This window comes from Antechinus flavipes, chromosome 3 (genome assembly GCF_016432865.1).
Source record: "Antechinus flavipes isolate AdamAnt ecotype Samford, QLD, Australia chromosome 3, AdamAnt_v2, whole genome shotgun sequence".
In the NCBI taxonomy this organism is placed as follows: Eukaryota; Metazoa; Chordata; class Mammalia; order Dasyuromorphia; family Dasyuridae; genus Antechinus; species Antechinus flavipes.
The window spans coordinates 287343851-287358603 of NC_067400.1; the positions used below are offsets into that span (position 1 = coordinate 287343851).

The 14753-nt window shown below is 35.2% G+C and overlaps 1 protein-coding gene across 1 annotated transcript in view; it reads left to right on the forward strand.

Annotated features, from left to right (window-relative positions):
* Window positions 1–14753, forward strand: part of MAP3K15 (mitogen-activated protein kinase kinase kinase 15) — a 143095-nt gene that overhangs the window by 100237 nt on the left and 28105 nt on the right. Inside the window, exons 16-19 of the mRNA XM_051985155.1 lie at window positions 1050–1177; window positions 4866–4996; window positions 5282–5387; window positions 12886–13043. Of these exons, the coding sequence (XP_051841115.1) occupies window positions 1050–1177; window positions 4866–4996; window positions 5282–5387; window positions 12886–13043 (523 nt within the window). The remainder of the gene's footprint in view (window positions 1–1049; window positions 1178–4865; window positions 4997–5281; window positions 5388–12885; window positions 13044–14753) is intronic.

Below are 14753 nucleotides of genomic sequence, written 5' to 3' on the forward strand. Positions count from 1 at the left end.
CATTCCTGTAAGTTCTTCACCTTTTCTATTCCCCACATAGATATGAGAGCTGAATATTCAAAGAATAGTCACCCTGGATGAATTTTCTGCCAGGTGCTCAAATGACATTGAAAAGCATTTTAAGTTGTCCTAAAATTTGGAATAAAACTCATCTTTTTATCTCTGTCCCTATGATTCAATCTCTCAAGAACCTTCTCTCCTCTCTTCACCTGCTTCCTCTTTACCTCTTCCACTAAGGCAAAGCAGCAATTGCTCAGAAATTTTCAGAAAGATTTTCTGGGACCATGAAAGGTTCAATAATTCCCTCAGGATCTTATAACCAATATGTGTCAGAAGCAGAATTGAAACCTAGGTTTTCCTGTTTCTGATGCCAGCTTACTTTCCCTATGTGACAACTCTTTAAAAAAATTAATAGTATTTTATTTTTTAAAATACGTGCAAAGATAGTTTTCAACATTCGCCTTTGCAAAACTTTGTGGTGACTGAACTTTTAAAAAATAAGAAATCTCAGGACCAAAGTCATTTTAATTCCCTTGCTAGTATTTAAAACAATGCCTGCTTTTGTGGGGAAGTTGGGGTATTGCCACAGGAAGCAAACAATAGGATGTGGCAGCTCTGTGAATAGGGAAATTCCTAGACTTTTTTCAGGAATTACCTTGTAACCAGCAATTATTGAATATTTTTCTAAACTGACTTTGAAAATGGATTGATAAGTCATCAGAATCTGAGTGCCTGTTGATTTGCTGGGTATTGGGTGCTTGTCCAAGGAATTCTCCATTTTTTCTCTGGAGAGACAATTACAATGTACTGTGGATGGAGTGCTGGACTTGGTGTCAAAAAGACCCAAGTTCAAATATGTTCTCAAACACCTATTAGCTTTGTGATCCTGGGTGATTCACTTAACTCTACCTTCCTCAATTTCATTATTTGTAAAATGGGGATAATAACAGCACCTACTCCCTAGGCTTATGAGAATAAAAATATGTAGAATGCTTTGCAAACCCTTAAATGCTATATAAATAACATCATCATCATCATTATCATCCTAGGTACTCTCAGCCTTTACATGAAGAAATAGCTCTGCACAAATATTTGAAACATCGCAACATTGTCCAGTATCTTGGCTCTGTTTCAGAAGATGGTTACATTAAAATTTTTATGGAGCAGGTGCCTGGAGGTTTGTGACTTTGCATTACTATTCCAATATTCTGAAAAGCAGAAATAAAACATTTGTGTATCTCCTTTCTGATTCATGAATTTTTATTCAGATGCAAGGTTTATGAAGCCCAATAGTGTCTTTTTTTAGTCATATTTTCTCATTTGATGTTTAAGGGAATGTGGGAAGTGTATGACTGGGATACAAAGAATTTTTAAAAAATAACCTAAGATTGAAAGATAGTTTTGTCCAGTTTGGTGAACATGAAGACTACAACTACTTTTGTGGAAGATGTCAATAAAATGTTTTTAAAAATCTAATATCTGTCTCTTTGGTAGATGGAACACAAACCTTTTGTGTACCATCAGATATTTAAATTTTTCAGATTTCTTTTGATGCTGGGTATGTAAATTTAATAATTATAATTTATGTTACTATAGTTTACAGAACACATTTTCTCACGATAATTCTATGTGCTAAGTAGCATAAATGTTACATTAGTTACAAATGTTACAGCACAAATCTCCATTTACAGGTGAAGTAACTGAGTACCAATAATGTTTCTTGTTGTTATAACAGATTAAGTAAGTGATGGAACTGGACTAGGTGCTGCCTGACTCCAAATCAAACCTTTTTCTGTAGCTTAGGGCTATCTAATTGGTGAGTACAGTAGTATGCAAGGGAAAGACAACTGGACTTTGAGCTAGAGGATCTGAGTTTCAGTCCTGCCACTTATAAACCTACTTAGTTCTATTACATTGATTGTCACTTGAGCTCCCTCTGAATTGCAGATTTCTCATCTGTAAAATGGGTGTAATAACTTTTGAAGGATTTGCCACCTCATATGATTGTTGTAACAATCAGATGAATCTGAAAATGTTTTGCCACTATGAAGTCCCATATAAAGGGTGCTATAAATTATATAAGTTTAGTGGGAAGAGAACTGGATTTGGAGATAGGAGTTCTGGGTTTCGATTCTAATTCTGATGCTTATTAGGTCATTTGATCTTTCTCTTAGTTTCTTCATCTGTAAAATGGAAAATTAGTACTCTTCCTCCCAAGGTTGTTATGAGGATCAAATCAGATAGCATAAAGTGCTTTGCAAACCTTAAAGAGCCATGTATTAGAATAATGGCTAATAGCTAACATTAATATAACATTAATAGTACTTACTATGTGTCAAGTACTGTGCTAAGCACTTTACCATTGCTTTCTTACCTGATCCATTTATTTGTTCCATTTATTTTACTCATTGCTCACTCTTTGTAACCCTATTTTCTTGGCAAACATACTGTAGTAGTTTGCTGTATCCTTCTCCAGCTTATTTTACACATGAGGAAACTGAGGTAAACAGAATTCAATGACTTGCGCAGGCTCATACTAAGTGTCTGGAGTTGGATTTGAACTCACAGAGATGAATCTTCCTGACTTCAGATCTAGCACTCTAGCCACTCTATCCATCTAGCTGCCCTAACAGCCCTGGAGATATGTGTTGTTATTATAATATTCATTTTACAGATGAGGAAACTGAGGCAGAGCTTAAATGGCTTGTCTGAAGTCACGCAGCTAGTAAATATCTGAGGCATATTTGAGCTCAGGCCTTCCTGACACCAGATCCAGCTATCTACAACACAACCTAGTGTACATACACACAAACACATATATGTATATTATATATTTAACTTCTGAGTTTTCAGTTTCTTTATCTGTAAAGATAACTTTTGTAATCTCTGCATTATGGGATTGATATAAAGAATATACTTTGTATATTTTTAAAATCTATACAAACACCAACTATTATCATCATTAGAATGAGAGATTATGATGATCATGAGTTGTATTTAGAATCCTAGATTTTGAGCTGGAATTCTGGTCTACTTCCCCCTGGTTTTTTGTTGAATGTAATTTTCATTGCATCGTGGTCTGAAAAGGATGCATTTACTATTTCTGCCTTACTGCATTTGAGTTTGAGGTTTTTATGTCCTAATATATGGTCAATTTTTGTATAGGTTCCATGAACTGCTGAAAAGAAAATGTATTCCTTTCTGTCCCCATTACATTTTCTCCAGAGAGCTATCATATCTAACTTTTCTAGTATTCTATTTACCTCTTTGACTTCTTTCTTATTTATTTTGTGGTTTGATTTATCTAATTCTGAGAGTGCAAGGTTGAGATCTCCCACTATTATAGTTTTACTGTCTATTTCTTCTTGCAGCTCTCTTAGTTTCTCTTTTAAGAATTTAGATGCTACCCCACTTGGTGCATATATGTTTAATATAGATAGTGCTTCATTATCCATGCTACCCTTTAGCAAGATATAGTGTCCTTCCTTATCTCTTTTAATTAGGTCAATTTTTGCTTTAGCTTGATCTGAGATCAGGATGGCTACCCCTGCTTTTTTGACTTCACCTGAAGCATAGTAGATTTTGCTCCAACCTTTTACCTTTAACCTGCATGTATCTCCCCGTTGAGCTGGAATTCTGGAAGTCATCTAGTGAGTTTCTTGAGGACAGTTCGGTAGCTCCATAATACACAGAGTGCTGGGCATGGAATCAGGAAGACTCATTTTCTGAGTTCAAATCAGAGTCTGACATTTACTGTGTGACCCTGGACAAGTCATTTAACCTTATTTGCCTAAGTTTCCTTATCTGTAAAATGAGCTGGAAAAGGAAATAGAAAATCACTCCAGCGTCTTTGCCAAGAAAACCCCAAATGGAGTCACGAAGAGTCAGATAAGACTGAAATGACTGAACAAGTGAGTTCTTTAACGTACTGTGAGCTCCTCAGGGGCAGGAAGTATGTTTTTTATCTTTCTTTTTATTTCCAGCACTTAGCACAGTGCCTTACATATAGTAGGTGTTTTATAAATGTTTATTGATTGACTGTCTAGTCCTACTTGCCATTTTACAGATGAGAAAAGAGAAGCTCAGAGAGGAAGCAATTTTGCTCTGTCATGCAGGCAGTAAGTAATGAGCTAAGATTCAAATAAACATCATACCACACTACTGAAAAGTTCTGCATTTGAAAAACACTGACTTCTTTGATCTTGAAGAAAGACTAAAAATAGAAGGAATGAAAGAGAAGAAAGGAAAAAAGAAAAGTATAGTAGAGGAGGGAGGTACAGAATTCTGGCCCTGTTCTTTAGGACTTTCATGACTTTGGACAAGTCAGTTTTACTGGCCTGTACTACCTCCTCCATAAAAGGAAGATCTTATACTAGATGGCCTCTATCTTCTATCTCTAGATTTTGAACTATGTCCCTCATCTCTCATCACTTCTAAATATAGGCTATATCTGGCTTCCAGCTCTAAATATAGTCTATATTGTTTAGTTAAATTAGTTTTCTTTTAATAATAGCTAAATTGACATAAGCTGTAAGCTTGTTGATGTTTCAGCCTTATTTAAACTGAATCATTTCAGCACCTAGCAGAAAATAAACAATACATTTTAATTGAATGAATAAATAAATGAATCCATGCTAATCTAGCTCTAACTTTTTGCAAATACATTTTTATTAGGCACAGCACACAGTTCATTATTAATTACTCTTATAGAATGACTGCCAATGATAAATAAAAATAACCTAAGGGAAATTAATCTGGATAAAAAGTATGTTTTCTCACTTCTCCAACTGGCTGCTGGTAGAGAGGAGAATATTAAATATGTTTGGCGTACAAATGAAATGTACTCTTTTGTTTATTTCTTCCAGGAAGCCTTTCTGCCCTTCTGAGATCAAAATGGGGCCCAATGAAAGAACCGACAATAAAATTTTATACCAAGCAGATACTGGAGGGTCTTAAATATCTCCATGAAAACCAAATAGTTCATAGAGATATAAAGGTACTTTGATTTTTTTCTCCCCTTCCTAGGTTTATTATAGTCTCATCCTCTTCTAATAATAGGAGCTGACATTAATCCTTGTTATGAGCATGTAACACACACATATATGCATGCATATATGCACTCATAATCACTCCCATACCCAAAAATACATCATCTACCAATTGTTTCTATTGTAACCATCCCCACCATTTTATTTCTCATCTTCCTAGAAACTTGTGAAAGAATTATGGGGCTCTGAATTGTCTGATGGATGCCTTTTATTTTTTTATTTTTTATTTTCAGGGTGATAATGTTTTAGTAAATACTTACAGTGGAGTAGTGAAGATTTCTGATTTTGGAACCTCCAAACGACTTGCAGGAGTGAATATGTGCATGGAGACTTTCACAGGTGGGTAGAATTGGTTTCAACTATGATAAGGGATGTGAAAGTCATGTGAGCAGATGTCACTGTTTGGTAACATATTCATGCATGGAAAGTAGGTGGGCTTCTGGAAAAAGAGTAGGTAGAGTGATGTTTCAAGTATAGATGGTTTGTTTTATAAAGAGAGTCCTGTTCATGAGATGATTCAAGTTCCAATAGACCTCTGATGGGGAGAGCCATCTACACCCACAGAGAGGACTATGGGAACTGAGAGTGGATCACAACATAGCATTTTCACTCTTTTTGTTGTGGTTTGCTTGAATTTTATTTTCTTTCTCATTTTTTTTTTACTTTTTGATCTGATTTTTCTTGTGCAGCAAGATAATTGTATAAATATATGCTTATATTGGATTTAACATTTATTTTTACTGTGTTTACATATATTGGATTACATGCCATCTAGGGGAGGGGGGTAAGGGAGGGAAATAAGAACATAAGGTTTTTCAAGGGTCAGTGTTGGAAAATTATCCTTGCATATGTTTGAAAATAAAAAAACTTCAATAATAAAAAAGAAAGAGCCCTATTCTCACTTTGCCTTGTAACTCAGTCTATCACTTAGTCATCAGCTGCATGCAAATTGCCTGATCTTCTTCCTCTTTAGCCACCTCAATCTGTGTTTTGTTGACACTCACTCAGTCTTTTAACAGTACACATGCTGTGTAACAAATATCCATCTCCAGTTGTCTTGATCTATATCTGACTATTGGACCCAGAGGATTCTAGAGGGGAAAGTGAGGCAGATGGTCTTGCATAGCCCTTCCTCACTTAAATCCAATGCATTTGCATGTCATGGCATCATCTCCCTGATGTCATGGTTCTCTTTAAGAACAAAGGACAAACAACAACAAAAAGAAGCAATCTCTGTAAATTTCTTGAGAGGCAGCATTGGGATAATGTTGAGACAACTGATCTTGAATCTAGGAAGATGTGAGTTCAGGTCCTGGCTCTTACAATCCTTTGCTGTGTGACCCTGAATAAATTGCTTTATCTCTCATTGCTCATCTTCCTTCAAATCTCAGCTTCTAAAAGAATGGTGTTCCTTAATGTTAGTTCCTTCCCTAGGAAAATGTTTCTAATTTATCTTGTATGTCTCTTATTTACATAAAATTGTTTGAATTTTGTCTCTCCCCATTAGTTTGCAAGCTCCTTAAAGCCAGGAATGTTCTTGCCATTCTTCAAATCCCCGGTACTAAGCCAAAGTAGGGACTTTATAAGGGCTTGTTGAGTTGATTTGAATCTAGATCAAAGCTTCTTAAACTTTTTCTACTTGTGACTTTTTTTTGCCTAAGAAATTTTTACATGATCCTGGGTATGTAGATAAACAAAATAGGTATATAAACCAAACATTTACTGATAATAAATCATACAAATATTTATTTTAAAATAATTCTTTGGTATACATATAATTTTGCCATTTATTAAAGATGAAATAAATTTGAAGATCAAATAGATGGATGTTCTTGCTTATTTTTGCATCAAGAATTAAATCTTGGTGAAATAGCTTTTACTTTACTGTTGCTAAATTTTTTGTAAGCCCCATTCAGTTATACGACCCCATATGGGATTGCAACCCACAGTTTAAGAAGCTTTGGGCTAGATAGCTCTCATAGACTAGAAGCTTCAGAGAAAGCTGGTACTTCCCTATATAAAAGAAATCACTGGTCTAGTGCCTCCCTCTATTAACTTATTAGAGGCATCATGAACTGGCTTCAGTGATGGATTCAAATCCTGATTCTGACATACACTGAATGTGTGACAATCAAAGTCACTATGCCATAGGCAACTAATTCTCTGAAAATATCAGTTGCACAACATGAGCCCATAGGCATTTGTAAAGAGAGAGTGTTTATACAGAAATTTTTTTAATGAACAAAATTATAGTCAAAACAATCAAATAAAAAGTTCTCTATGAGTTAATAATTGGAGCTTTCCAGAAGTGAGAAGAGCACCTTGATGGGTTCCCATGGACTAGACACTTTCATGCAAAGGCTGAATAATTCCTTGATAGATATATTAGATATAATGCTAGGTGATACAATTAGAATACTGGGCTTAGAGTCAAGAAGACTTGAATTAAAATTCAGTGTCAGACATTCAATAGTTGTGTGATCCTGAGCAAATCATTCAACTTCTGTTTGCCTCAGCTTACTCAACATTTTTTAAACAAAATTTTCTACAAATTTTATATTTTACAAATGGGGATAATAATAGAACTGCCTCCTAGATTGGTTGTGAGACTCAGATAAGATATTTATCTTTTTTAAAATAGTATTTTCCTCAATTATATCTAAAGACAATTTTTAGCATTCATTTTTACAAGATTTTGAGTTCAAGATATTTCTAAAACACTTAGAACAGTGTCTGGCATAATAAGTGCTATAAATATACTAGTTATATTGTTATTGTTGTTGTTGTTGTTGTTGTTGTTGTTAAGAATTCTTGTCCATTTATAGCAAGTCAAACTTACTAGCCTTTGAGAGTTTCTTTCAGCCTTCAGATTCTTTTATTTTATTTTGAAAAAAATGTCATCAGCAAGTTGTTCAAAATTGTGGTTGAGTTATAGCAATTCTTCAGATTTCTTACTGCTTTATTGTTATATAATTAAAAAACAAACTTAATGAATCTGAATGTGCTCACCATTTTTTCCTAATCCCAGATGTTTTATAATAATTGGTTTTTTTCTTCTCAGAAATCAGCTCCTCTTGGGATAGGTGTTAATCTGTGTTTTTTGAGAGTGGATTTTCTCCTCTATGTATGCTCCAATGAAGACTATAAATACTGAGAGAAAGGGGTTCAATAGATAAAGCCAACCAATCTGACAATGAGAAGACTTTTTAGTACTTCATGTATTCATGATTTCATCAGTGGAGATATTCTAAAATAGAGGATAAGTCCTCGAGGGCTTAGGAGACTTTGAATGAGTGTGGCTCAAAAGTTTCATACCAGTGGCTAACCTTCTGATTCTAAGTCTGTCTAAACTGAGCTAAGCCAGTCTTTGGGCAGTAGACATACTGTCCACTGCCAGAACTGAATTTGAAGTCTTTCCAGCATGATTCAACCTGCCAGAGATTGTATTCAGTTGGCAGTGTCTTTTAAACCCAGGGTGACCTCTACCCCATGAAAGAATATTAATGAAACAGCTAAGGCTTTTAAAAAATATGAAGTGCCTTATAATTATGTCATAACAATATTTAAAAAATACAGAGCCTTTGAAAGCAATGCTGTCTGTAACTAAGTAAAGATTTATTTTTTGATTTAACATAAAATTGTCATGTAAAAAATTATGAAAGTGTATATTTTTTTTCTGCTAGACACATAGAAACAAAAACTTACAGAATGTGGGAGTTGGAAGGGATCTTAAAGGGTAGCAGGTCCAAACTTCTCATTTACTAAATTATTGTAGAAATAATAAAAGTATTATAATTGTTAACATTTATATAGCACTTTAAGCTTTACAAAGTGTTTTACATGTATTATTACATTTGATCCTCACAATTATCCTGTGAAGTAGGTGAAATTATTATCTTTATTTTACACAGTGGTAAACTGAGGGACAGTGTCTGGGGCACTCAGGTCTTTATAATTCCAAATCCCATGCTCTATCAGCCTAGGACCATTAATAACCTTGCTCACAGTTAATGACAAAGCCAAGACTAGTTCCTAGTTCACTCTATTTACTTTAGACTATTATAAAAGGGGAACTGACTTGTCCTTAAAGCATCAAATTTTTCCAAATTTTCAAAGCATTCCCTATTGGTTATAGTTTAACCCTTGGGAAATTAGTTTAAAAATTTTTTTAAATTTATTTTATTTTTAATTTTGGAATAAAACGATCATTTCTCTAGCATAATATAATAGATATATAATTATTGATATAATTAAACAGATAATTACATATCAAACTACAAATCTGTTAGTACAATTTGCTATTCTTTTAAAATATTCAATAAAGTTATTACATAAATTAATTTTTTCTCTTTTTTTCTTCCCCACTATTATTAGACACAAATATATACATATACATGTATACACAGATACATATATGTATATATGTATAAAATCATTATATACATCTTTTTTTTCCTAGATGCAGATAACATCTTCATGTGTCCTTTGTAGTTAATTTGGATATTTATAATTGTCATTAAATTTGTTCTTAAAACAGTGTTGCTGTTGATGTTTACTGAATTCTCTTGGTTTTGCTCATTTCTATCTTTATTATTTAGTGCAAGTCTAAGATCAAGTTTTTCTAAGATCAAGTTCATCATTTCTCATACAGCATAGTATTCCACCACAATCATAATACCACAAGTTGTTCAGCCATTCTCCATTTGAAAGACATCTCCATAATTTCCAGTTCTTTGCCACCACAAGGAAAGCTGCCGTAAATATTTTAGAACATAGTGGTATTGTTGGGTCAAGGGGTTTAAACAGTTTAATAATTTTTGAGTATAATTTCAGATTGCTCCCCAAAATGGCCAGATCAGATCATAGTTCTAACAACAATGAATTTGTGTCCTGATTTCTCCATATCCCCTCCAACATCTGTTGCCTTCTCTTTCGTCATTTTAGCCAGTCTGATAGATGTAAAATGATGGTTCAAGGTTGTCTTAATTTGGATTTTGCTAATAAATAACAAAGTCATTTTCTAGATGAGCAATTCCAGTTTTGGGATGGTTTCAGCATGTTTTATCATTGGCTTTGGAGCAGGAGTATTCTTGACCCCAAATGTGCTGGGCTAGCCCTGAATTCACATTCAAAAAGGTTGGCTTGTCATTCTCTTTTCCTCAGTCTTCTTCAAGTCTCACCTCCTTCTTCAAACCATGAAGTAATCAATTGGCTCTTTGTCTGGGAGACCAGAAAAACTAACTCAGAAAGAAGGTTATCAAGGTCCAGGACACTTCTTATCTCTCAAGGAAGGCAGAATCTGTCTTCCCCAATCCTCTTCACAAACTCTGTTCAAAAGTATGTTTTTTTGTGTGTGCTGATAAAGCACAGAAATGGAGAGTTGAGAAGACAGTCATCCTCATCCAACATGAAATCCTTTTCTTTCTGGCCTCCTAAATAATAATAATTACTAGCATAATGAATAGCACTATATAATGCCTTGAGATTTGCAAAAATGTCATTTTGTCCTATAGGTAGATTATCTCCGTTTTGTGGATGGGGAGACTGAGGCACAGAGTAGTTAAGTGATTTGCTTAGGGTCACACAGTAAGTATGTGAATTCCAAGTGTGATAATCACTAGCTTTGTAGCCTTGGGTCACTAAACCACTTTAGAGGTCTCAAAATGCATTATCTGTGAAATCAAAAGTTGGGGCTAAATGATATCTGAGGTTCCTTTAGCCCTACTATCCTGTGATACCACCTATTTTTTTTAAGGTGGCACAGTGGAGAGAATGCTGGGAAGTACTCAGGGAACAATCCAGTTCAAATTCATTCTCAGACATTTCTTAACTGTTTGACCCTGGGTGAGCCCAATACTTCATGACCCCATTTGGGGTTTTCTTGGTAGAGATACAAAAGAGGTTTGCTATTTCCTTCTCCAGCTCATTTTACAGATGAGGAAAATGAGGGAAACAGGGTTAAGGGACTTGCCCAGAGTCACAGAACTAATATGATCTGAGGCCAGGTTTGAATTCAGGAAGATAAGTGTCTGACTACAAGTCCAGTGCACTATCCACTGTGTCCCCTAGCTGCCCACTTCCTCCCTTCCTATGATGTAAATCATTTACATGCAGTCTATGAGTTTACAATCCATTTGATGTATTATCTTGTCCCTCTCTAATCCTGCTACCTGATCCTTGTATAGCCAATATTTTCTCCCCCACCCCCTTTTTTGGGGGAGGGAAGTGTGATAGTTGTTTTTTTTTTCCTTTGCCATCACTTTTCCCCTGGTGCTCTGCTTAAAATCCCTTAGGATTACCTCTGTCTGCATGTAGAAATCACCTCTCTAGAGTGAATATGTAGACCCACATTCATAGTAATTATTGCAAAAGAAAGTGCTCCAAGGTAATTTTTTTTTTTTTTTTGCCATGGTCAGTTTGTTCCTTCTGTTTGGCTTAACTGTTCTTTATCATTTATTGCATAACCTTGAAAAATCTGTGTTTAATCAATTAATTTTGGATTAGTTAGAAGGAGCATTGTGTTCCAGGCCAAACCTTTTCACTCTCATTATTGGGACTTTTGTTAAGCCTGCAAAGGATATTATGTCACAGTTATGTTCCCCTTCCTGAGGTTTCATGGATTTCTTAATGCAGGGAACCTTATGAGACATGTCTTGCTCAACACTTTAACTGATTTAACAGTTTCTTGTTATGCTTTGTCAGTCAAGGAGCATTTATTAAGTGCTTACTATGTGCTGGACACTGAATTAAGTGCTAGGGATACAGAGAAAGGCAAAAAATAGACCTTGTTCTTAAGGAGCTCACATACTAAAGAGAGAAACAGCATGCAAAAATCTATGTACAAACTAGATGTATTACAGGATAAATTGGGAGTTCTTGGAAGCTCTCTTTCTGAATTCTCACTGATCTAATTTTTCGGTAGAAATAAGTAGGGAGATGGTCTGGACTTTTGTAAGTTTGTGGAATCTCCTAGTGTGAAAACTCTACACAGTTTCAGCAATTGTGCTGCAATTTTGAGAGTGTCTGGAGAAATAAGAAGTTACAAAATTTGTCCAAGATCATACAAGTAGTGTGTCAGAGGCAGAACTTGAACTCTGGTCTTCTGGATGCTATTCTAGCTAGATTTCTGAAAAAAAATCAGGAACCAGGAACAAGGAAACAGAAAGTTTATTGGTAGCATCACAGAATAGACTACAGCTTTTGAAATGTGTTCCTACACCTTTCTGCAAGTCAATCTTTATTTTTTAAAATGATCAAGAAGTGGTCTCAATTTGAATAAAACTATAGGTGGTGGAATCTAACTCTCTGTCTCTTTTTCTGCTCTCTCTGTCTTTCAGTTGGTCTCTGTCTCTCGTCTCTTTCTTTGTCTCTCTCTGTTTCTGTTTCTCTCTTGTACTACTTTCCTTCTTAATACTATTTTTCAATCACAAAATTTTTCCAAGGGCCCTGAACTTCTATTTTTTCATGCATATCTCCCAAACTATCCCACTGTGGTTTATTATTGTACTTCATATTCCTGCCATTTCTATAGTAGTAGTTTCATTTTTTTCTATTTTAGACTTGATTTCTGTTCTCTGTTTTTCTACATAACTCTGAATATCTGACTTTCACAACTTTATTCACAACTTTCCTTTGCAGGAATTCCCATTTGGGACCTTTTGCCAAAGAAGAGATTGGACCACATATGTTCTTAAGTCCCAGTATACAATTGGCATTATTTGGGGAGTGAAATGGAAACATACCTGTTTTATGTCATCGAGCCCACACAATGAACTGATGTGTTGAATAAGACATGTGACTTCCCGTACTGTTTTTTTTTTTTTTTCCCTTAAACCAGGCACTCTACAATATATGGCACCTGAGATCATTGATAAGGGTCCTCGAGGATATGGTGCCCCTGCTGACATCTGGTCCCTGGGCTGTACGATCATTGAAATGGCAACAGGAAAGCCTCCATTTCATGAGCTCGGGGAACCTCAAGCAGCTATGTTTAAAGTAAGACTGGTTTGATTTGTTTAAGGACCAATTCCTTGTTCCAGAGACTAAATGTATTTTGTATCTTGAGGAGAGGAATTTTCCTGTTTTGGTTTTTGTAACTGGGACCTTGCTGATCTTTTGGCAACTGGATTTTCTTTTTCAAAGATCTTCAAAAAGTGTGCTCACCAGATCTTGCCTGCGAGGGTGATCCAAATTCATAAGCAGACACAACATTTTGTTAACATGTGTTATGGTTTACTGATGAGGAGGCAGAATCTTTACTGCTGTGTAATGTTTGCTACCTCTCTGAGATCAGATCCTCATTTCTCTCCCTATTCCATAGAGTCATTGAAAAAAAAGATAACTTCACTAAACACACATACGTGTACATCTGTGCACATCAATTCTGTATCTCTGCAAGGCTTGGAAAAAGTCCTGAAGATGTGTTAGTCCCCTGTGTTCTATCAGACAGTTGACCCCATTTCCACCCTCCATGAAAAGCCAACTTAGTTGGATCTCAGAAAGCCAAATTGTTTGTGGATAATGGGGCCACAGATTAGTTATATAATGTGATTACACAGGCTATTATTCTTCATTGCCTTGAGTTAACAACACTCAGACCCCATTTAACTGTCTTCCCTCCTACAACTTTATTAAGTCCTGTGGCTTGCTCTGTATGTCATTTAAAATTAGACACAAAGAAAAACCTGCCAGATATGAATAATCCTTTTCAATAGAGTTCTAATCCCCCTGCTATCTGGGCCCTGGCTTTGTAACTCTTGAAAATTTTAATTATGCCAATAAGTCTCTGACCCATGCAGAAAGTATTGACCTATTACATTATTATTTGTTGTGTTCAGTTTCTCTGCCCTATTTCAGTCTAGCTTTTAATAAAGTGTTGAATTCCATATCTAATTGTGACACTTTCTTTAAAATTAATTTTTTCAGTCAATGAAAGGATGCCTTCTCTCCCTCCTACTTCACTTCTCTCCCATCCCCTTTGAAAAAGGAAAAAAATAAAACTTCTTAAATCACAGAAGTATATAGTAGAGTATAACAAATTTCCACATTGACATGTCCAAAAAAAAGTCTTGATTTGTAACTTGAGATTATCACCTCTCTGGCTAGAAGTGGGGTAGCACATTTCATCATCAGTTCTCTGGAGATATGGTCATTGCATTGATCGTTCTTTCAGAGTTTTCTTTGAAACTTTGTTGTTGTATAAATTGTTCTTATCAGTACTGCTTACTTCACTCTGTATCAGCTCATACAAGCTTACCCAGATGTTTCTGAAACCATTCCTTCCATCATTTAAAACATTGTTTTTTATTTCAATAAGCAAACATCCCCCTTCTAAGCCTCCCACCTCAACCTTGCCCTGCCATGAGAACAAAAGGAAAGCAAAACCTATTACAAACATGTAGGCAATCAAAACAAATGTCCACATTGGCCTTGTCCAAATTTTTTTTGTCTCATTCTATATTCTGAATCTTTCATTTTTCTATCAGGAGGTAGGTAAGACGATTCATTCTTAGTCCTTTGGAATTGGAGTTGGTCATTACACTGATGGGAGTTCTTAGTTCTTTCAAAGTTGTTTGACTTTGCCAAATTGTTGTCATTGCCATATTGTTGTCATTGTATAAGTTGTTTTCTTGATTCTGTTCACTTCACTTGGTATTGATTCCTATATTTCCTCTCTAAAAAACTCCATAGAATAATATTATTCCA